The sequence below is a fragment of the Acinonyx jubatus genome, chromosome C1 (genome assembly GCF_027475565.1).
Source record: "Acinonyx jubatus isolate Ajub_Pintada_27869175 chromosome C1, VMU_Ajub_asm_v1.0, whole genome shotgun sequence".
Taxonomy (NCBI): Eukaryota; Metazoa; Chordata; class Mammalia; order Carnivora; family Felidae; genus Acinonyx; species Acinonyx jubatus.
Genome location: NC_069381.1, coordinates 151,935,065 through 151,958,149, shown reverse-complemented (window position 1 = coordinate 151,958,149; position 23,085 = coordinate 151,935,065). Strand labels below are relative to the sequence as shown.

Genomic DNA, 23,085 nt, shown 5'->3' with positions numbered 1-23,085 from the left:
ATGCGGAAAGCTTGACGTTACGGGATGCAAACCATGTAGCCTGTTACTGCAAATGCCTCATGCAAAAACTTGTTAAACTCAAAGGCTGATTTAGAACGGTCTTAAAGAAAGCAAGAAGTAAAAAAGCAAAGAATCAAATCCATCCAAAATATGATGTCCTGATTCTTGCGTTTTTACATATTGATTTGCAACATCTGACAACAAAAGGCTATGCACAAAAGCTGTGATTGTAGTGCCAGTGCAGCTAAAGTCAGCCTCGGTGTTTAACCTAGCTCTCACCTGGAATGACTGAAATTGTTTTCAGTGCTCGGAGAACTCTGAATGTTCTCAACGCTGAGACATTGCCCAGGTCCACAAACTCTGTCACATATCTGTAATAGGGAGTTCACACACAACACAATAACAAAACACAAGAAACAGTTGGAGATATAAGGGGCCTACCACCTTATACCAGTTTCTTCTTACCTGGAATTACAGAAATAGTTTTCAAAGCTCTCAAGACTCTGAAAGTTCGAAGAGCTGAAACATTGCCTAGGTTTACAAATTCTGTTACATACCTGTAGAATTAAATCAGAGTTATTCAGAATTTAGGGAAATCTAAGTCTATGTTGGTCTTTCATCAAGACCTCTTCAACTTCAATGAGTGTTGGCATCAGATTTCCCAATTAAGAGAAAAAGGGTGTTGTCTTCAATCATAGTCTATGTTACTTTGGAAATTTTATTACTCTACAGTGCAAACTGAATCAAAAGTTAGATAATTTACTACTAGATTCCTAATTTCTCCAAAGTGCATAATTGATTAGAAGAAAAATATTCTAAATTCCCATGATAACTAAGAAAAATGCTTGATCTGTCAATGGAAGCCACCAAGGAGAAATACAGCATGGGCTCCCATCAGTGATTTATTATTCCAGGATGGAAAATGTATTAAGATACTTACGCAAAAGTAATGACTGTGAAATCCAACCAATTCCATGGATCCCGCAGAAATGTGAAATCTTCTAAACAAAAGCCCCTTGCAAGTATTTTTATAAGTGATTCAAAAGTATAAATTCCTGTAAAGGTGTACCTGAGAGGAAATAGCCAAGCCCACATTAAAGATCTAGTATGTAATTTACATGTACATGTTTTAAAGGAAACTTAACAAAAAAAATTAGAAGCTTTCAGATGGGTCTATACTAGTCTCCCAATGATGTTAGAAGCTTAAGTAGAGTTTAAGGCAAAAGAAACATTACATTCTGAGAGACATTCTCATTGACTATAAGTAAATAAGTATTGTATTTGCTACATGAACTAATTTGAGGGCCCAAATAATATGCTTCTTTTCTTCCCCAAATAATATGGTTCTATAGGACGGTACCTGAAATACTCTAGCTTTGAGTCTGATTTAAGCAAATAGGTATTAACCCCCAAATTAATGAAGCACTGCATTCCGTAAAATATGCATCATTTAGAGCCATGACATATATACTGATAAAACATAGAAAAGTGATAGCCATGACAAAAAGAACATACAAACTAGGCATAATTTTTACCATTGGATATTGGTAGTCACTGATGACATTCAGAAGGGTATGAGACTCACAAGGAAGATAAAGGGCTGCAAATATCGGCAGTTGAACAAGTACAGTAATTTGAGCTAATGAATGAGCCACTGCAAGCTTTGCCCTATGGGAAAGTCGTGGTTGAAATGAACTTTGAATCATTGTTTAAACTTGTCTGGTTAGGAGTAGCTAGTATGATTTGCTAAAGAAAATTATGGGGTCTCAAGATAGTAATTTAAAATACAAGGGTTGACAATACTGAAAAATATTTTTTATTTTCTACTTACTCCACATTCTTTGTCCAGTCTGGAGGGTTACTCATGGTCATAAATACACAGTTGGTAAGAATGGTGCACATAATGAGCACATTGAATAAAGTAGAAGAGTATTGTCAAGGAAGACAAAGATCAATGGGAAATCTCACTCTTATGCCCCGCCTTGCCTTTTACACCATGAAGTTTAGAACTTTTATGCTCTTATTATTTTATTCTTCAGTTCATCTTTTCCATTTCTGTAATTCAACAACCACATATTTAGGCCATGTCAGGCCAAGTCATCAACTATTTTGAGGCCATTTAGGTGTTTTTAATAATTGAGAATAAAGATTTGGGTTCACCGGTAAATAATTTATCAATTTAAGTTTTTTTTAAATGACAGACTCAACAACTGAACTGCAAGTTCAGCATGTCTGTAAATCCTGACAAAAATTCAACAAAAGAATTTAAGTGATGAATTAAATGCATTATAATTCCATTAAAAGGATCATGTTGGCAGAATGCCTTTAATAAGATCCTTTCTGAGTGGAGGGTATAAGTGCTCATAAAATTCTGAACAGTAAGAAAAGGTGGCTGGTATTAGTGATGGCATTTCTTGGGTTTGTAATTGTGGCCAAATGACTTATTGAACCTAATAGTTGGTTCAATTCTCTATAGAAGTGAGAAAAAATAACCATTTCACAGGATTGCTATGAGGATTAGTTAAAATATGCAAAAGCTCCTACACTTACTGTGCTCAATAAATTACTTTCCTAACTTCCTGAATCATAGAGAACACTACTTATAACAGCTGGTTTGTGTCACTGTACCCACTTGGCCTTTGTAGACATAGCCAATGCCTTTCACTTTCCTTTACACTGAAAAACAACAACAAAAACTATGTGAAAATATTCAGTAATCAATTAAAATGACTTTCATATATAATAAAAAGCACAAGAAAGATTCAGTTGTAATTATGCAAAACAACAGCCTTTATTGATGTAAACTTAAACACAGTGATAAAAATCCCCGAGATTGAATAAATGCTGCTCATAACCCTAATTACTTGTAATTTTTATTATACATTTTCACATTACTGACACATAACAAAATAGTAACATGATTTTAAGTGCAGTAAAATGCGCCAGTGAGTAGTCAATGTTGCATTAATCTATAATGGAAGTTTCTTTGCACCTACAACTGCCTTTAGTCAAAGCAAGAATTCATTTTTTGCTTTTACTAACAGTGATATAAGGCGCATGCTTAATTCTCAGCTTGTTCAAATGCATCCACATGCAAACAGTCCTAAGTGAACGATGTCGATCAGCCACGTGAGGGCACTACAACCTAGAGAACACTAAGAAACACCATCTCGAAGAAACCTATTTTTCCTTAATTGCTAAAAATAAACAAAAAATAAGATAAAATTGAAGATGATTCGCTATTAGTATATACAGCCAGAAGACCTTCTGTGTCTGCTGGCCTGCAAGGTTCTACTAGAGAAAATAACTCCCTTTGGCAGATCGGCACCATTCTAAATGCATGATTCTGAACCTCAACAGTCCTCTACACAGTGCTGCATTTCTCCACTTAGCTCCATCTCCTACCCTCTGCAAAGACAATTTCATTTCATTCATTCTCCAATTCAAACATTCTCCAATCCCCTCTGACCTCCAACCCTCTTCCTTCCCTCCCCACCTGAAGCTGATGTCCTTATCTCTGACTTCACTGAGAGAAAAGATAGACTGCCATATCTCTACTTTCCACCCCTGAGTTGATAAACTCTGGAGTTTTTTGGACTTATCCTTTCTTCCTTCCTGTTTCAACAGGGAATGTTTTCAATTCCCTCCACTCATACTCTGGACATCTTCTTCCTTTCCAGAATACTTCAGAAATCTCTCATCTTTTCTCTTACCTTCATTATCTCCCACACTAGTGGGGGCTTCTTATCAACATAAACTTGCTTGAGCCTCTCTTGTCTTGGGGGAGGGCAGACTTTCTTGTAATCCCAAATCTTTTTTACCTACTTACAGCCTTAACTTTTCTGGATTTCACAGCCAAACTTCTTGAAAAAGCAGTTTATCTTTTTTCCCCCTCATGCATCCATACCATTCTTAGCTGACTAGCTTTTCTTTCTAAAGATGGCAGACTGCATGTTTTGCCACTAAAAACAAAAGGGCAATTTTGAGTTCTTATTTGATTTGCTCTCTCAGCAGTATTCAGCAAGGAAGATTCTTACCTTTTTCATGTTTTCTTCCCTTCTCTTTCATGAGGTCCTAATCCCCTGGTTTCCTTAGGCCTCAAGGGCAACAATTTCTCTGTATCCTTTGAAATGTTGCAATTTCCTTTTGAAAAGGAGACGGTATCTCGGCCATTTCTCCCCTCTCCTTTATTCATCCTAGTAGAGTTCATCAACCCACAGAGCTTCAAGGGCCATTTATGTACACACCATCTCAACTGTTTCTCTCCAGTTTAGGCCCTTCTTCTGAACTCTACACAACCAAGTGTTCAAATGACATCCGCACTGCATATCTCATTAATATTTCAAAATCATTTACAAGATTTTGAGTTCTAAAACTGGACTAAAAATATCTTTTCATAGTGCCTTTCCCCCTCCACCACCCCACCCAGGACTGCACCTTTGATTCCCTGCATCTTATAAAATATCCCATGATCTAGCCAGAACCTAGAAACAATCTTGGATTCTTCTCTCTCCTTAGACCTCTACATCCAATTTAGCACCAAATACCATCAACTCTATCTGCTATCACTGAATTCAGTGCACTTTTGCATCCCCATGTCACTACAAAGTCAAGTGCCCACCAAGTGTGACTGAGATTACTGCAGTTTCCTCCAAACTAGTCTCTCTGAACCCACATTTAGTTCCTTTCAATCCATCCTGCATACTGTGCCAAAATGACCCATGTAAATGCAGTTCAGATAATTTTAATAGCTTTCCACTATTCTTGGGATGATGATCAAATGTTTTAACACAGTCTAGGTTCTAGAAGGTCCAGCCCTTGTCTATTCCTCTAATTTTGTATTCTTTACTCTTTTTAAAAAATGTTTATTTATTTTGAGGGAGAGAGAAAGCCTGTGCACATGCACATTGGGGAGGGGCAGAGAAAGAGGGAGAGACAGAATCCCAAGCTGGTCCTGCCTGTCAGCAAAGAGCCGGACACGAGGCTTGATCTCACAAATGGTGAGATCATGACCGGAGCCAAAATCGAGAGTTGGACGCTTAACTGACTGAGCTACCCAGGTGCCCCTGTATTCTTTACTCTTGATTTCACTCTGCCCAGTCCTGTATTACTGTAATTGTTTTAGATCATCTAATGAAATATTCTCATTCTCAAAGAAGGGTCTTTGCAAACGCCACCTCTTCTGCCAGGAAATGTTCTCTCCCGCACTATAGCCAACTCATACTTGTTCTTCAGTACTCATTTTAAAAATGATCTTTGGTAGAAATTTATTCACCATAGTACCTCACCTCTTTAGGTCTACCAGTTGTATATCCCTGCATCATCTTTTACTAGTCTTGCAATGACTAATTTTAATGCTGGTCTTTTCTTCTACCACATTGTCAGTTTTGGGAGGGCAGATACCATGTCTGTACAGTTCGCCACTATATGCTTGCCATTTTGCACAGTCAGTTGACTATTGAATGAAATAAATTTTGCAACTCATTTATTACTAAACGGAATAACAGTTTTCCTTTCTAATGATTTTCGATGATGTATTGATTGACATGGGATAAAAATACAGCATGAAATCTGTCTTCAAATATATTGAGTACAAAAGTCTCTACACTTTGTTTTTTGAAAGAGAGGACAGAAGGCAAACATAAGGTAGAAATTAACAGCCTTGTGGTATTTATGTCACATAATAACCTGAGCCATGGTTTTATGACCCTTAAAAAATATGTACCCTTTTTTTTAAGCTAAGCAAGATTCACTTTTTTTTAAAGTTTATTTATTTATTGAGAGAGAAAGCGTGAATGAGTGAGGGAGGGGCAGAGAGGGAGAGAGAGAGGGAATCCCAAGCAGGATCCTCACTGCCAGTGCAAAGCCCAGTGTGGGGCTCGAACCCATGAACCATGAGATTATGACCTGAGCCAAAACCAAGAGTCAGATGCTTAACCGGCACCCAGGTGCCCCTATTTACTCTTTAAAATGGTAGAATTTAGTTAAATAATGAAGTAAAATATATATTTCAATATTAACAAATAATAGAAATGATTATTGTCCCATAAGTCACAATTAATAAAGCACTTATACTCAAACAGGAATTTTCCACATTACCTGACTATCCTTTTAATAATAAAAAATACATTTAAGTTAGAGATCCTGAGAGACACTAAGGAAAGGAAAGGAAATAAAACTATTTTGCTTTAAAAAAAATTTTTTTTTAACGTTTATTTATTTTTGAGACAGAGAGAGACAGAGCATGAACAGGGGAGGGGCAGAGAGAGAGGGAGACACAGAATCCGCAACAGGCTCCAGGCTCTGAGCTGTCAGCACAGAGCCCGACGCGGGGCTCGAACTCATGGACCGTGAGATCATGACCCTGAGCCGAAGTCGGCCGCTTAACCGACCAAGCCACCCAGGCGCCCCGTAAACTATTTTGCTTTTAAAACAAAAGATAACTAGATTTAGGTTTTCTGCTTTTGATTTAATAGGTATCTCTAAATAGGGTGTGTCATTATTCATCAATTCTAAAAAATCACTGTGGACTAATTTTATCAGTCACATACTTTTAAAATTCTTGGAATTTGGTGAGTGACTTTTTGTAGGGTTTCAGATAATCATAATAAATATACAGATACGAAAAAAATGTAGGTATGGGTTTTGCATTGGTGATACCACGCATTGAAAAAGTATAGAAACTCCACATCAAGGGGCTTTCAAGGGGCAAGAACTAGTAATAAAACCTGTAAATCTTGTATTATTTTCTAAATATACAGGCCAAGACATCAACTAGAGTATATTTTTCAAAACAACAATGTATCCCAAAACAATATTTCCTTAAGAGCTTTGGAATATAAAATAAAATGGAAGCAGACTAACCTTATATATTTTCAGGGAAAAAGGAGTTTTTACATCTATTAATTTATTATTTAAACAAATTTTTTTAATGTTTATTTATTTTTGACAGAGAGAGAGACAGAGCATGAGCGTGGGAGGGGCAAAGAGAGAGGGGGACACAGAATCTGAAGCAAGCTCCAGGCTCCTAGCTGTCAGCACAGAGTCCGATGCGGGGCTGGATCTAATGAACCTCAAGATCATGATCTGAGCTCAAGTCAGATGCTTAACTGTCTGAGCCACCCAGGCACCCTTCTACTAATTTATTTATACCTTGATGAAAATGTGTTTGGTTTGATTGATATTAACCTGTCAGTTGGCACATGTAAAATACTTTCTGTGTGTATATGATGAAATGAAACTTCAAGTCTCTACTGAAGATGGTTTATGTAGCCTTTGACATGGAACCTGAATATTTAAAATATTGACATCGCTACCCTCAGTTCCGTGTAGATAGGATGGAGTAACATGATCTTTAAAGCAATAAAAGATGGACCAGATGCTTCCTTTACCAACCACATGGGTTCCAGCAAGTTAATTCTGTGAAGATCAGTTTTCTTACATAAATATAGTCTTAATACTTCCCTTAGAAGATACAATTATTTTTATTACTAGTAATCATTTTTTATTAAATCATTCTATTATTCCTCTTTTAGTGTTTTTTTAAATTGATATTTGAGAAAGAGAGAAAGAGAGACAGAGAGTGCGCGCGCGCGCACGCGCACGCGTGCATGAGTGGGGGAGGGGCAGAGACACAGAGACAGAATCTGAAGCAGGGCCCAGGCTCCAAGCTGCAAGCATAGAGCCAGATGTGGGACTCAAACCCATGAGCAGTGGGATCATGACCTGAGCTGAAGTCGGATGCTTAACTGACTGAGCCACCCAGGCGACCCATTTTTTTTTGCTTTTTGTTGTTGTTGTTGTTGTTATTCTTAAAGAAGGGAAAGACATAGTTTGTGAGTCTGTTCAGGGGCTTTGTAATGTTATATAATATCTGGAGAAGTTGCAGAGGAATGTTTAACTCTAAACTAGAGGGAGAAAACAATTTGATGTCAGAGTTTTGTTTTGTTTTCTTTTTTTTTAACATAAAAGTGGAAAATTCAGAGCAGAGTAGGAGAGGCCTCTTTCTACATATCAGTGCGTATTTCTAGCCCAGCAGAAATATTGACAAAATGTCACATATATACTTTTAACTCTTGATTTGTTTCATTCTATGATTAACCATCTCCTTAACTATGTGATAATGGGTGGTAACTTTTGAGCATCACAAGCAGGGGAAATGGAAATCATAAGTTTCCTCCCCTCCTCTCCTACAGACCTACCTAGTTCTTTGCATGGAAAACCATAACATTTTTTATTTCTACATAAATAGCATATAATTTTTGAATGAACTTAAAAGTCTACTTAATGAATTAGCCACTGAGAATAACCTTTGAAATGCATACAGACAGCAATATTGGCAATGAATCTAGTACGTTATACCTGAGAGTCTCCTGTTAGGTGGAAAATGCAAAGGGCACCCGGCTGAGAGTCAGAAGACCTGGTCTGAAGTTTTAGCTCTGCCACTGATATAAAATATAGGCTTAGAAAGGGAGCAAATGTGCCTGGGGACTCAATTAAATTGTCTGCAAAATGAGAAGGTTGAAACCAATCAGATTGTGTTTTAGTCACTTACAGCTCCAAACTCTGGTGCTATATGAACATTTTGTTTGCAAAACAAAGCTGGGAGCGAGTAGTGATTTTATACAGTATTCTGTGTGGAATTCTTTCGGCAGTATGAGAGTTTTCCTTTACTAATCTTGCAGTAGTTACTGCTTGGATGGTAGCTACTGCAACCAAAATAGCTATCATAGCAACCACACATCAAGTACCTACTATGTGCTCGTCATGAGGCCAGGTACTTATCATATATTTTATTAGCATTAATGTATGAATTTTGACTACAATTTTATAAATTGAGAAACTGAGATTCAAAACAGTTGTAATAACTTGGCCCAAGGTCATAAAGCAATAGGTAAATTTCAGAGGCAGGGTCTGAATCCAGGTTTTCTGATACCGACAGCTATTTTTCATTTTCTTACTCTGTGTGAATCACCAGCAGTCTACACTAGCTGTGTGATTTGGAGTGTCACAGGTCGCTGGCATGACTTTACATACCATGTGAATACTGCTGTCTCCTGCAGTTTTATCTCCAGCCCAGCCCTCTTCTGAATTCCAGACTTACATATCCATCTATGTACTCAACTCCTCCACTGACTAATAGCCATCTCAAAAATATATTCCAATCTAATCCAACTGCTCAGAAAATCCTGTTAGCCCTTCTGAAAAACACATCCAAGTTTGATGCCATTCTGCCACCCTCATGGTTTCTACCATAGACTAAGCCACCAGCATCCCTTGCCTTCATCATGGCAGGAGGCCCCCGATCTGTCTTCTTTCCCTCCACGTAGTCTGTTCTCCATGCGGCAGCTAGAGTGGTATTTATAAAATGTGAGTCAGATCATGATATTCTTCTGCTGGAAATCCTTCAGCCATCACTCTGCATCTCCTTCAAAGTGAAGTTGGTGTTCTCATCATGTTCTACAGCTGCAGCTCCTGCTCTCCACTCTCACTGACTTCGTCTCCTACTACACCCTGCCTTTCCCACTCTGTCCCAGCCACTCTGGACTCCTTGATGATTCTTGAACATACCAGGTGCATTTCTATCTTCATACTTGGCCTTCATATTTGCTATTCTCCTTACACTTACCTTTCCCCTACATTTCCATTTCTCACTGTCTCCCTTTTAATCTCTACTCAGATGCTCTATTTTTAGAGAGGACTTCCCTGGTCATATGATCTAAAACAGTACCTTACCATTCTTCTGTTTTTATACAGCTTGATTTTTCTTAATATCACTTATCACTAGCTGACATATGATCTAGCTCTCAAACACACACATATACACAAATGTAGCTACACTAATGCAGGAACTTGGTTTTGTTCAGTATTGCATCCTAATGCCAGAAGAACACCTGCCATACGGTAGGTACTTAAAAAATATTTTCAAATGAACAAACAAATGAGTAACAAATGAAAAATAAAAGGGAATAAGCATACGTAGCTAAAATAATAAAAACTAACATGAAACGCATTTCTGACAAGAATTTTAGGAATATGGATTTTTTAAAACGTGTTTATGATCTAGAAACTATAACCATATTTTATTTAACTATCAAAACAAGATATTAGGCATATCAAAAGCATTTTCAGTTTTCAAAATACACCCTGGCGCAAATATAGTAAGCATAAGTATAACTTCTCATTCTGCCAAAGTCAAGAAACAAAGCTAATTTGATATGCAACAGCTTCTAATGAAGATAACAGCTCTTTAAGAAACAAGACAGGATTTTCTTCAGAAATAGAGATATTAGTCTAGGCTCAAAATACACTTTTCTTTATTGTGAATGGGCACTTTCTTGTTTAGAAGTTAATGATAATAAATACACAAATGACCTCTTAACTGTGCCCAAACCCACCATCACCATCTCCAAGCATTTTTACCTTACAGCAAAAGGCATGTGCTTGAAGTCAGAAAACCAGGATTTGAGCAGAGGGCTTCTGTTGTGAAGAATAAAAGACAAAATCACTAACCGAATCACTTGCAAACGCTACAGTATTATATACATCAAAGTTTACTAGGCTTTCCTATCAAGTATGTCACTGTCATCAAAAGACTGAAGAACTTATCTTAGACTATTAGTACACTTGCCTTTTCTTTTCTTCTATCTGTACTCCAAGATGAGATATGTGAAATATAGTATTTTTATTCAGGTAATTAGAGATTTTAAAGAGTCTACCTTTTTCTACATTGGAAGACATTTGTGGCTTATCAGCCATTTATAAGCTTCTTATCGTTCACTTTAGCAAATCTCATAAATTTACCTGGCTACCTTCACATTGCAATTCACATCACTGCAGTCCTCTCAACAACTCTGCCCCGGGGTTTTGTTTCTTCAAGGAAGCCGGTGCAAACCCTCAAATTCAAGTTGTGTCTTGATTCCCAGAGAGCCAGAGAGCCCCCACTATAATCTATGTCCTCAATGCCCAGATTCTCTGATTGAAATTTCTTTCTTTCTTTTTTCTTTTTCCTGATTGAAACTTCTATAACTGCCCTTGTCCTCTACCACCAGGAGTCTCTTTTCTCAAAGGGTCTTAAATTAGGACTCCTGGGTTCCCTAACTTCATAGAAGTTTTTGGAGTTAGATGATGGCTTTCATGACATTTTCAAAGAAATACATGATCTCCACACAAAATGGTTAAAACAAAAACTGATTTTTTTTCTTTAATATTGGGCTTTCTTAATTCTGTCTCCTCACTCAGGTTCAGGAAAAATCAATTTTTTTCTCATCTATTCAAACCCTCCATTTTGTTACTTGTTTTGCATATAATTCTCCAACCTCTGCTTCATGAGTCACTTATTTATTCAACACTTATTTTCCCAGTATCTAGTTTTAACACAGCATTAGACATAAGTTTGAGTTTTCACATAATTTCATATAAAAATGTTTATATAAAGGGCATATAGTTTTTTAAAAATATAATAAATAATTTATGGAAAGGTTTATTTAGTGCAAAGATTACAAATACCCAAAACATAATAATAGACCATGGCTTATAATTCAGGAGACCCAAATCTAATAGTAACTTTATTATTAATTTCTTTCTTTTTTTAATGTTTATTTATTTAGTTTTGAGAGAGAGAATGCATGAGCAGGGGACGGGCAGAGAGAGAGGGTGACAGAGAATCTGAAGCAGACTCCGTACTGCCAATGTAGAGCCCAACGTGGGGCTCAAACTCACAAATCATGAAATCATGACCTGAGCTGAAGTTGGACACTTAAATGATCGAGTCACCCAGGCACCCCTTTTTATTCATTTCTAATGCTAACTCATAGATCTTTATCTCCCATACCATTGGGTTCTCTTTCTTGAAAAACAGAAGTAAGGAAATATTGCTGTAGATAATTCACAAAAAAAGTATTAAGTCTTAAAGCTTTTCAGATTAAAATATGCTGATGTCTATGCAAAGGACATAGGGGAAGAAGGGGAATGAACTAGATGTTAAAAGGAGACTAAATTCTAAAATGCTGTGCTTTTGAAAACATCATTTACCACACTGCCAGTCAAGTCCCAGGACATGATTTACAGCCCTCCCACCCAGAACTGAAACGAGTTTCCTGTACCAAGTTTATCCTATCTTCAGAATTCCTTACCTTATCTATTTCAAACATTTTCTCAGTCTACTGGGGGTAGCGAGGTTTCACATCGAAAGCCTTATCATGTCATGGACTCTTTCTAAAGAAGAAATAACATTAAAAGTTGCTCTGAGACTCTGCTTAGATTTCAGTTTCCCTTTCAGGAATCTTACCTCTGGTTCCTGATGTGTATCAATCCTCATCCCAAGGTTTAAGTGTTCTTCCTGTAAAAGTCCCTGCCTGGCATAGCCCAAGTCTTCCAAATCTTTGCTTCCTTGGTTTTCTCAGGGCTGGCTATCAGTCAGACCACTATCCCTCACCTAAAATAAAACCTCTCATTCACAACTACTCTATTTAACTTCATATTACCATCTCCCACCAAGGTGTCATCAATCTCATTTCTAGGAAGTAGTGACTTCAATAAGGAGAATGAAGAATAAAATGAGGATGTATATGGGTTGACAGACAATAAGCCTTTGGAGAGACAAAATTGTAGCAGGACATGTGACTTGAATAAAACATGGCAGCAAGTGAGAAAAAGAAAAAAAGAAAGGGAGAAAGAAAGAAAGAAAGAAAGAAGAAATAAAGGGAAGGGAAAAAAAAGGAAAGGAAAGGAAAGAAAGAAAGAAAAAAGAAGATCAGTGGGATGCTGTTGGGGAAAATTTTTGGAGATATATTTGAAAGGCCAGTGTGTATACAGTTACAATTATAAACATTTACTAACTCAAAGTTTTCAAGTGCTGAAATAAAAAGCAGAAAGTAGTACAACTCAGACCAAAAAGATATAAAAGTGTTCCATTCAGATTATGTATATAGTTTCCAAATGTGAAAGCAGTAAGGAAAATTAGCTCATGGAGGTTACCCATTGCCTACCATTGTAAAATATGAAGACTTATAAAATGAGAGCCTTGTAACATGATCAACATTAATGAAGAAGTCTTGGATGTAACAAGTAATTTAGAAGGACACAGAGGAGTAGAGAAGAAAGATGTAGTAAGTTGGGGAGAGGCGAACTTCAAGAAGATGAGGAAAACAGGTTCACTTACCTATGATCCCATTTGCAATATGCTAACTGTTGAGTAAGAGGAAAGAAAAAAAGAGCACATCATGTTGCCAACCACACATATTTAAAAAAAAGATTCCCAGCTCAATAATTCAGTCAAAGAACAAAATCATATTAAGCAACTGTTTGAAAAAGGATATGAATGTACCAAAATCTTAATAGCTAGTTTTCTAATGGGGTTGAAGGGAGTTAAAATGTACAGGGCAGGAGTGGCACTGAATCGAGAGATTGCTTTCCCTTTATTCAATACTATAAATGTCTGAAAAAGAAAACACAACATATAAGGCAGAATTTAGGATCTTAATATTAAAATTAAGAACGTTTAAAGAAAAAGGTGAGACCATTATTTAAAATTTTGCATTATAAAATACTATAGTAATACACTATCAACATGCAACACGATGATAGGTGCTTTTTCTGAGCACTATTAACTTTCCTAAATTTGGTAAGTGACCGAGCATTTAAAAGAGAAAAAAAAAATGTAGTCGATGCCATAGGAATTCTTAGCATCCTTATCAAGTTTTGATAGCAGTATTTTAAAACCATATTTATAATTCGCAAAAAGCATGAAAATGGGGCTTTGATTACTTCTTAATTTTGATAACAATTTTCATGAAAACTTCAGAGTTTTCCAGGTGTGTTTTTGGATGAGATTCTTTTGGGGGTACTCAAGTCACCTACTATTATTTCTTCTGCAGAGAGCCATGGGAAGGGCAAAGTCTATGGTATGAAGGCATAATCCTGCTGATGACCAAAATAACTTACTTAGAGGTTGAGATTGTAAAAATGAATTTAGATACTGCTCCTGGAAATAAATATAATATAATATAATATAATATAATATAATATAATATAATATAACCCTTGTTTTCACTTTTTGCTTCATTGTACCGTAAGCTGAATAGACTTTTTGCCCTTCCTCAGTTATCAACTACATGATGCTTCTTTAGTTCTGTTTTGTCCCGGGAATGTAGGTTCAGATGAGTGCTTCCAAAAGACTTGTAGGATAATGGGTCCATTACATGCTCAAGCCCACTCAGCATCCTAGTGATACTTCAGACAGAGGGGAAGAGGCACATCATTCTTTACCAGACATCTGTGTGACTAGCCCAGAGCCAGTTAGGAAGTGGGGGAAGTAAAGACAACGTGTCTAAAAACTCACTTTCTTATTGATATAGTACGGGTCCAGGTCCTCCAAGGGCTCTGACACCATCTCTGGAGGGATGTCTCCATAAATAAATGGCAGAGATTTCCCTGCTTCCAAGTCACTGTTTGGCTTTGGGCCATTTTCATCATCCTCATCCTTACGCTCTTGTTTGGGTCTCTTAGCTTTCTCTTCTGCAATGCGTTGTTCAATAGCAGCAAGGGATTCCCTGGTAAAGAAGCGGAAGCTGTCAGGTCCTGGTGGTACCAGCACTGACTGTGCCATCTTTTCATCCTGCTCCTTTAATCACTGTTTAGCTCCTTGCATAAGAAAGTGCTATGGAAACGAGAGAGAGAAAGAGAGAGAGAGAAAGAGAGAGAGAGAAGCAACAGTCATTAGGATAAAAGGTAACTGTGACAATTACATGATACAGAGATAAAATATATAAACCAATCTGTCTGTAATATTTACTAAGGAAGCTGTATTTGGCATTCAGGGGATTCTCATGCACGCATTCATTTGCTTGCATGGAGATCTGTCTTCCACATCCAGTAGATGTCTATGAGGTAATCTAGTCTCCCACTCCCAAAATGTTTTAAGTGAAAATATCCAATTTCGAGCTCAGAAATGGAGGATACTGGTTTGTGCTTGCTGTTTCACTTGTGTGAATATTTTGGCAGCCATCTTTTTCAGCATCCTTTCTGAAAAAAAAATATCAGAGATCCAAAACAACAGATGAATAATCACCCAAAATTATAGAACCTGGGCTATGCAAGGATCTTGCATGTATCTCTCCATTTTTTTCCATGTTCCCTTTGGCCTACTTTTCCACCTTTAATAGCTTATTCAAAATCAACGCACCTGGTAAAGAGCTCTGGAAATCCTGAAATGCCAGGCTATGGAAACATAGGTAGATACTGCTTGAAAGCAAAGGAACAGGAAGGAGCGGGGGATGCCCGATTGCATTTGGAACTGCTTGGAAGCTGCACAGGAAGGGATCCAGCTCCTGCCAAACCGGGCAGGAAGTCATCCACGTCAGAGGTCTGGATCTTGGACCCCCCAGGCTCAGCAACCTGCTGCTAACTAGTATAATTGCTTCTTAAATTAACAAATTTGCAACACCTTAGGAAATACTGTAGAAATAGTTCATTTTCTCAAATAGTGCCCATTTCATAAAAATCTCAATAGCAGATTTGGACTGGAAAAAATAACAAGTGTAAGATAGTTTATCTTTTAAACAAACTCCTATTTTGTTGGTCTTTGCAATAACATAAATGGAGGTTTACTGTATTCTAATTTTATTTTACTAGACTAACATATATAACTTAACAGAGCATGCCAATCATCCCGAATGTTATCTCTGAACCAGTGGCAAGAGTTTCTATGATTTTTGAAATCATACAACCAAAATCTTAACTCCTGAATGCCATCTGTATATGCTCACCTACCTATGTTTCCTTCCTTTTAAAATATCCATCCATTTTAACCCCCATCCTACAGCAATGAGAATTGCCATTTAATTATATGAAGTGCATTTTCTAAGAGTAAATGTATTAATATCCAGAGCATTTCTGTAGCATATGCCAAATCAAACAGGGAAATTTAAAATAACATAAGCTACTGTACCGTTTCTACATTTTTTTTTGAAGTAGAGTAGGACCTTTCAGCCACCAGCTAGCAGACTGCTCTCTCAGTATCACACTATCTCCAAAATATCTCTATTTTACCTCACCCATCCCCAGAGACCCTCATGCCTCAACAGACATAAGCATGAAGAAGGTCCATGCATACTCCATGGAGGAAACTGCCATGCCTGTATGCTCTAATAGAAGAGACATGCTAAAACATGCAGCCAGCAGCTTCAAAATGAAAGTGGTCCTCTGCAGATTCCCCCAAGGATTGTACTGTAAAGGTAGAGAAGCATCACAGAGAATAAGCATAATAAGAATATTAAAACATTACCCCTGCAGAATCTTTTACACTCAGAGTTTGGGATTGATAAGCTGGCACCAAGAAGACTGCAGCTAAAATTCCATCATTCTTTTTTTCTTTTTTTCATTTTCTTTCTTTCTTTCTTTCTTTCTTTTTTTTTTTTAAATTCTCCTTCAAAGACCACACCTAACTTCCTGTAAAAGGATTCTGGTAACTGAAGTAAGAACAGGCATTTCCTGTTTGGGGACTACAAAATGGCGTTATTATAACTACCACTAGAGGGCGGGGGAACTGTGAAGAGAGAAACCTCTCTCCGTGTACTCCGTGTACGTACACAGAGCCGTGTGTTTGAAGCCGCCCAAATTTTTCACTAATGTGAGTTTTGATCTTCCACAGGCTCTTAGAACGAAACGTTAAGACTTTGCTGATTTCAAAAATTAATATTTCTAACAGATTAAGTTTCTGTTCATGCTTTTAATTTCATATGCCAGAAATCATTCCATCAATACAAATAATTGAAATTAAGAGTAAAAAGAGAAAGTAAATAATGAACGTTAAAAATAAAAACTCATAAAACAGCAATTATATCAATAAAAGTCTTACGTACAGTGGAATTTAACATTAGCCTTAGCCCCAGAGTATCTGATATCCAATATAGTGCTTTGCTAACTCAACAAAGAGATGGTCTTTGTGCTATACAAATAAAGTTTCTGTTGAAATGAAATTACCTTAATGGGACATCAACCTTATTTTATCTATGATTTTAGTGGCTGAAAAGCAGCCAGAAGAAAACTGAACAGCTAGTGAAATCCTAAATGCCAGTCTTTCAATTAATGACATAGTGATGATTGAGGGCTTACTATCTGCCAGTGACTGACTGGGCAAACATGTCTGAATATATGGTATCATTTCATCCTTCCCACATCGTATCAAATATACTCTTTCACTATCCTGATTTGAAAACTGAAGAAAGGCAGTACACCGTGGGTAGAAAAAGTCACCTAAGATCATGAATTCAGGATTCAAACTCAAAGTCTGACACCAAAAATCTGTGAACTTTATTTAGTCATAAAAAGAAACACCTGCTCATGCAATTAAAGCCTGAAATAAAGATTTAAATAAAAATTAGGCGGTGGTACCAATTATATCCAGAAACGGTCCTAATTATTAAATCAAGATATTTTCTAGGTTCATCATTTTCATTAGAAAATGTATTTGTTGGAAACAAGCAAGCAGAAGATAGAGCCAAAAAGAATTTTTTAGTTACTCTAGCAAGTCTCTTTTGGTTACAAGAGACAAAAGAGTGACTCAAACTGGCTGGAGAAAAGAAAGAAGGAAGGAAGGAAGGAAGGAAGGAAGGAAGGAAGGAAGGAAGGAAGAAGGAAGGAAGAAAGAAGGAAGGAAGGGAGGAAAGGAGGAAGGGAGAGAGAGATGGAGGGAGGCAGGGAAGCAGGGAGGAAAGAAGGAAGGAAGGAAGGAAGGAAGGAAGGAAGGAAGGAAGGGAGAGAGAGAGAAAGGAAAGAGGAAGGAAAGAAAGGAGGGAGAGAGGGAGGAAAGGAGAGAAGGAAGGAAGGAAGGAAAGAAGAAAGAAAGTAAGAAGGGAGGAAGGAAGGAAGGATGGAAGGAAAAGGAAAAGGAAAAGGAAATTCATTAGTTCAAGATTTATTGTCAGGGGCTAGCTTTAGGCATGGAATGATTCTGGAATACAGCTGATATTACCATAACTGTTACCTAGTTATGCTGCATTCTTTGGCTCTGACTTCCATGGTGATAGCTTTTTTAGATATTCAACCCTTATTTGTAGTAAGGTTCAATAGCAGCTGCAGCCTCCCAACTTCCCAGACTTAAATCCAATAGGCATAAGACACAGAAAAACTCTCATTGCATCCCACTGGCTCCAGCTGGGTCACATGCCCATCCCTGAAGTAATCGCTCTGTCCTAGGTAATGCTGTGCTTTGTGCTTTGATTGGCTTCCCCTAAACCAAATGTCTCACCCTTGGAACTAGAAGGAAACCTTGCTTAAAACCTATGAACAGTCAGGATTATGGCGGTGGTATAGGGACATTCCTTAAAAGTAGTGATGGGATGCTATCACTGGAACAAGGGAGGGATGAATGCTTGTCAACAAAAACAAGTAAGTGTGTACTCTATTCACATATTGGTCATATGGTAGTGTCTCGATACTTGGTAATGCTATAAACACCAGAAGATAGATAGATAGGTAGATAGATGATGATAGATAGATAGATAGATAGATAGATAGATAGATAGGTAATTTCTATATCTACATATGTTTTTTCCTACTGAAAATGCTTTACCATTTTCAGTAGGAAAAAGTATATCTGCTATGTATACCATCGTAAAGACTTAGAAGCCAGGCGAAACAGAAGATTCTTTCTCCAAAATAAATTGGGGGAAAGAACATGTTATCTCCCTGATTAGTGGCTTCTCCTGCTTGGCTGTGGGCCCCATGAGGGCAGGGAACTTGTCTGGACTTGTTGACCACCTTCTAGTCTCCGGGGCTCATTGTACCATGTGGTTTCCCCATACATACATGGTACTGAATTAAAAATGAGACCTAATTTGCATTTGTATCACTAGATCAAAAGAGGTCAAAAAGAAGACCTAGTAAAAATGTATCATACAAATAAAATCTGGCTTGTTTTAAAAATACAATTAACTACTCTTTCTTGGACTACAGTAAGAAAACACTGCAGAGAGTTCTTCTTGCCTCTTTATGATCAAGAAAGAATCTATTTGCCTTTGTTGGTTTCACACTGTAAACAATGTTTTTTTAAGCAAACATGTCAAAATATGTGTCCAGATACATGTTTTCCTTTTCAAATTCTTTTTTAAGTTTATTTATTTGTTTAGAGAGAGAGAAAGAGAACATGAGCAGAGAAGGGGCAGAGAGAATTCCAGGGAGGCTCTGCATTGTCAGCACAGAGCCCGACACGGGGCTTGAATTCACAAACCATTAGATCATGACCTGAGTTGAAATCAAGAGTCAGACGCTCAACCGAGTCACCTAGGTGTCTTTACATGTTTTCCTTTTTAAGTTAGTTACCTTGGAGGTCCAGGCACTTAAGTCAAGGGTGCTGGGCTCTAAATAGTTTTGGATATGCTTCTTTTGATGTTGCTGTTGCTTATCTTTTTAGGGGGCTCATTTACAGTTCTCTTTTTAACCAATCATTTTTGGCACTCAGTTTGTAGCTACACCTGATTTATGCAACATTATCAATTTTGAGGGGCTCTTGTTGACTTACTATTATTTTGGGGGCACCATGCTTCTGAAGAAAAGGCAGTAACTTTGGAGCCACATGGCTCCAAAGTTAGCATCTTTACTCTGCTACTTTCTAGCTGTGCTTCTTTAGGCAAAGGACTTGGACTATAGTGAGGATTAAAACAAGATAAGTAAAATACCTAATACACACACAGCAGATGCACCTTATCCAGTTTTTCTCTATGCCCTTAAAGCTCTTACACATAACACTGTACTAAGCAGAAGGAGTAAGACCAGATACAAAGCTAGAAAGAGGTCTGATATTCAGAATTTGCAATGCAATTTGTTATTTAACAATAAAAAAGGGCAACTTTTTTTAAAGTTCTAAGAGCCAGTATTCTCCCAGATGCTTAGAATATAGTAAGTAACCCACAAGACAAAAAACAGACAAAATTCTGCCCTCATGAAGCTTATATTCTATAGAAGATATAAATCTACATAATGATACAGATTATGTACGAGTAAGCTCAACATGGAATATAGCAGGTGCTGCTAATTGCTATGGAAAAAGATAATGTAAGAAAGGGAAGGAAAAATATCAGGGTAGGGGGCCAGGGAGAAGGGTGTGTTGTAAGTTTAAATAGGGTGCTCAAGGAAAATTCTTGCTGACGAAGTGACATTTAAGCAAAAGTCCCCTGAAGGACCAAAGAAGGCAGCCAAGTCATGAGCCTTCCTGAGTGATGGGGTTCCCAGGGGAGAAAATGCATGGAAAGAACTACAGAAAGGAATTCATATTTGGAAAGACCCGTAGAAAGGTAAATAATACTGAAAGACTGAAACCACACAAGACAATAACACATCAACAGGAAGAAGAAAGTAGAGCAGGTAGCAGGGACAGTGAGTACCACAGCAGATGCTGCCAACCTCAGTTAGGCCTGCCATCTGGTTTCCCAGCAGTTTCACCGGTGACACCTGTGACATAAATGTCAAGATCAGAGCCCAAGCCAGACCCTGAGAAGCAACAATCACACCGCGAATAAAGGAAAGCTCACTGCCACTCAATGTCCCGAGCCTGGGCACAGAACAGAACGGGGGTGTCGAAGGCGGGATAGCCATGCTCTGCTGCTTGGAAAACTCGAAACCTGGATGGCTATTTGTAGGGCGGACCCAGGAGCAGCCTTACAGATATGAAAATACAGCAGCCAAATTTAGCATCTAGAAACAGCTCAATGTCAGAGAAGTAGACAAGGCAAAATGTTGCCTATCCTTGATGCCTAGAAATATTTGTTGAAAGTTTAGAAGATTTAAAAAGAGATAATCTTTCTGACCATGATGCACTTTTTAAAAATAAACCAATTTAAAAACAGCATCAATTGAGAAATACAGCTACAAAACAGATATTGTTACAAAACTTTTTGTTTGCTTGCTTTCACGGGTGAAGAGTGCATTTGTTGTCTATTCAACATGTTGTCAGCTACCTTCACTGGTAAATTCCCTTACTTCCAATCAGTCCTGCTGCCTTTTAGAGAGAAAGAATATAGAATTAAGCACCCTGTTCCTCAGTTCATTTAATCTCCTGACATGTAGGGCTTTTTCCTCTCTCTGTCTCTTTTTTTTCCTTCTTTTTTCCTCTGTCTTTAAATAAGGGTGATTTGTGTCCTGGTCAAATGCATAATGTTGCTGCTGGAATGAATTCAGATCATTTGAAGTAATATACTCTTTGAACAGCAAAGCATTTTGACATTGCTTATTCATTTTCTTCTTTGTCTTACCATTATTAAAATACCAATTTTTGCCTGTAAGAATGAATGAAGAAAGGGTATTTTAAATGAAATGATTTCTTGCATTCCATGTTTAAAAGTTTCCCTATATAACTTCATGTATGTGAATTATAAAAGTGTAGTTAGAACTCACAAGATGGTTGGATTTTTGAATAGCTTTCTATCCATGTCCATAGATGCGTAAGCCACAAATGTCAGATCGTGTGATTACCATCCCACCACACTGCTGTATCACGTTCATCTGTAAACTGAAACAGGAAAAACAGCAGGCTTGGGAAGGGAAAAAGGCAAAAGGCTCAGGAAAACATACTGTGTCCCCCAATAAAGTAATCACTTGCCTTCTACATATTCATTTGCAGGCTCATACTCATGAATGACATTTTCCATTTATTTTTCTCACTCCCAACCAAACAAAATATACTGAAATCATTTAAAGCAAGGGATTGATCTGTAAAATCAGCCTCGTCACTTGGAAATTATCAAAGGGCAAGAAATGACTCACACATTTTTTGAAAAGTTCAAATCATGCTTGCATATTTCAAACTGAATATTCTTTGGTTTCTCATAAAAGACACACATTGAGAAAGAGCAAAAGTGAGAGTAAGAAAGACAAAGAGGTAAGGAGGAGGAGGAGAAGGAGGAGGAGGAGGAGGTGGGGGAGGAGGAATGTTTGGAGTTCTACAAAGAAAACAGTCTTCCAAATAAAAGATTTGTAAATTAAAAGATATGACTTAGATTTAGAATAAAACCCCTACTATTCTTTATGGAACTGAGCAAACATTTTCCCTTGTGTTGGCACCATAACCAACACTAATTAAAATTATAGGTTTTGTGTTTGGAAGAGGGCTTTCCAATAGATTATTTAGTCAGACTGGTTATATTCATTAAAGATTGAACTGAAATCAGAGACAGATGGTTTTGTCTCAGATATCAGAAGAAAGATTTCACAACTTTTCTTCGTTGTCTATTCAACTTTTTAATCACTGATTAACTTATTCTTTAGTTATAATCTCTGTCAATATTAACACAATCCAGGGATTCTTAGGTGTCTCAGTCGGTTGAGTAACCAACTTTGGCTCAGGTCATGATCTTGTGGTTCATGGGTTCAAGCCCCATGTCGGGCTCTGTGTTGATAGCTTGAAGCCTGGAGTCTGCTTCGGATTCTGTGTCTCCCTCTCTCTCTGCCCCTCCCACCCCCCAAAATAAATAAAAACATTAAAAAAAAAACACTATCCAGACTGTTTCTGCTACTGTGTCATTGGATGAAATGGAAGCATCATACATACCCTTATATGGGATTTATCAGTGAAAAATTGCCAAAATATTTATTTAGCATTCTGTTTATTGACACTGAAAGGATATTTTCCTTTTAGTTTAAGCAATATCCAGTGACTTCATATAATTGCAGTAGAATAAAAACACTGGCTGATGGTAGGCATGATCCCTATAATTTTCAACCTTCAGTCTGCTTTTCTGCCTCTCCCCTTTCATGTTATTTTGATTATTGTTAATCTAATTAATCAGTTTCTGAGAATAAAGAATAATTAAAAGGAATGGACACCCAGATTTTAAAAAAAATGTTTTTAATGTTTATTTTTGAGAGAGAGAGACACAGAGTGCCAGCAGGGGAGGGGCAGAGAGAGAGGGAGACACTGAATTCCATAACAGGCTCCGGGCTCTGAGCTGTCAGCACACAGCCCGATGTGGGGCTCAAACGCACAAACTGGAAGATCATGACCTGAGCTGAAGTCGGATGCTTAACCGATTGAGCCACCCAGGTGCCCCAAGACACATAGATTTTTAACATGTTGCATTCTGTAATTCA

General features: G+C 37.5%; 1 protein-coding gene across 5 annotated transcripts in view; it reads right to left on the bottom strand.

Moving 5' to 3' along the window:
- The window catches only part of SCN2A (sodium voltage-gated channel alpha subunit 2), a 139,291-nt gene that overhangs the window by 72,303 nt on the left and 43,903 nt on the right, over positions 1-23,085 (bottom strand). Inside the window, exons 1-6 of one of the 5 annotated variants that reach the window (XM_053215213.1) lie at positions 16,286-16,441; positions 14,342-14,659; positions 13,321-13,438; positions 1,832-1,922; positions 941-1,069; positions 280-371 (exon numbers count right to left, since the gene is read on the bottom strand). In XM_053215213.1, coding sequence (XP_053071188.1) covers positions 280-371; positions 941-1,069; positions 1,832-1,922; positions 13,321-13,438; positions 14,342-14,608 — 697 coding nt within the window. In that variant the 5' untranslated portion in view covers positions 14,609-14,659; positions 16,286-16,441. Of the gene's footprint in view, positions 1-279; positions 372-465; positions 558-940; positions 1,070-1,831; positions 1,923-13,320; positions 13,439-14,341; positions 14,660-16,285; positions 16,442-23,085 lie in introns of those variants that run through there. The other 4 variants (XM_053215215.1, XM_053215216.1, XM_053215212.1 and 1 more) reach the window with 4 other exon arrangements.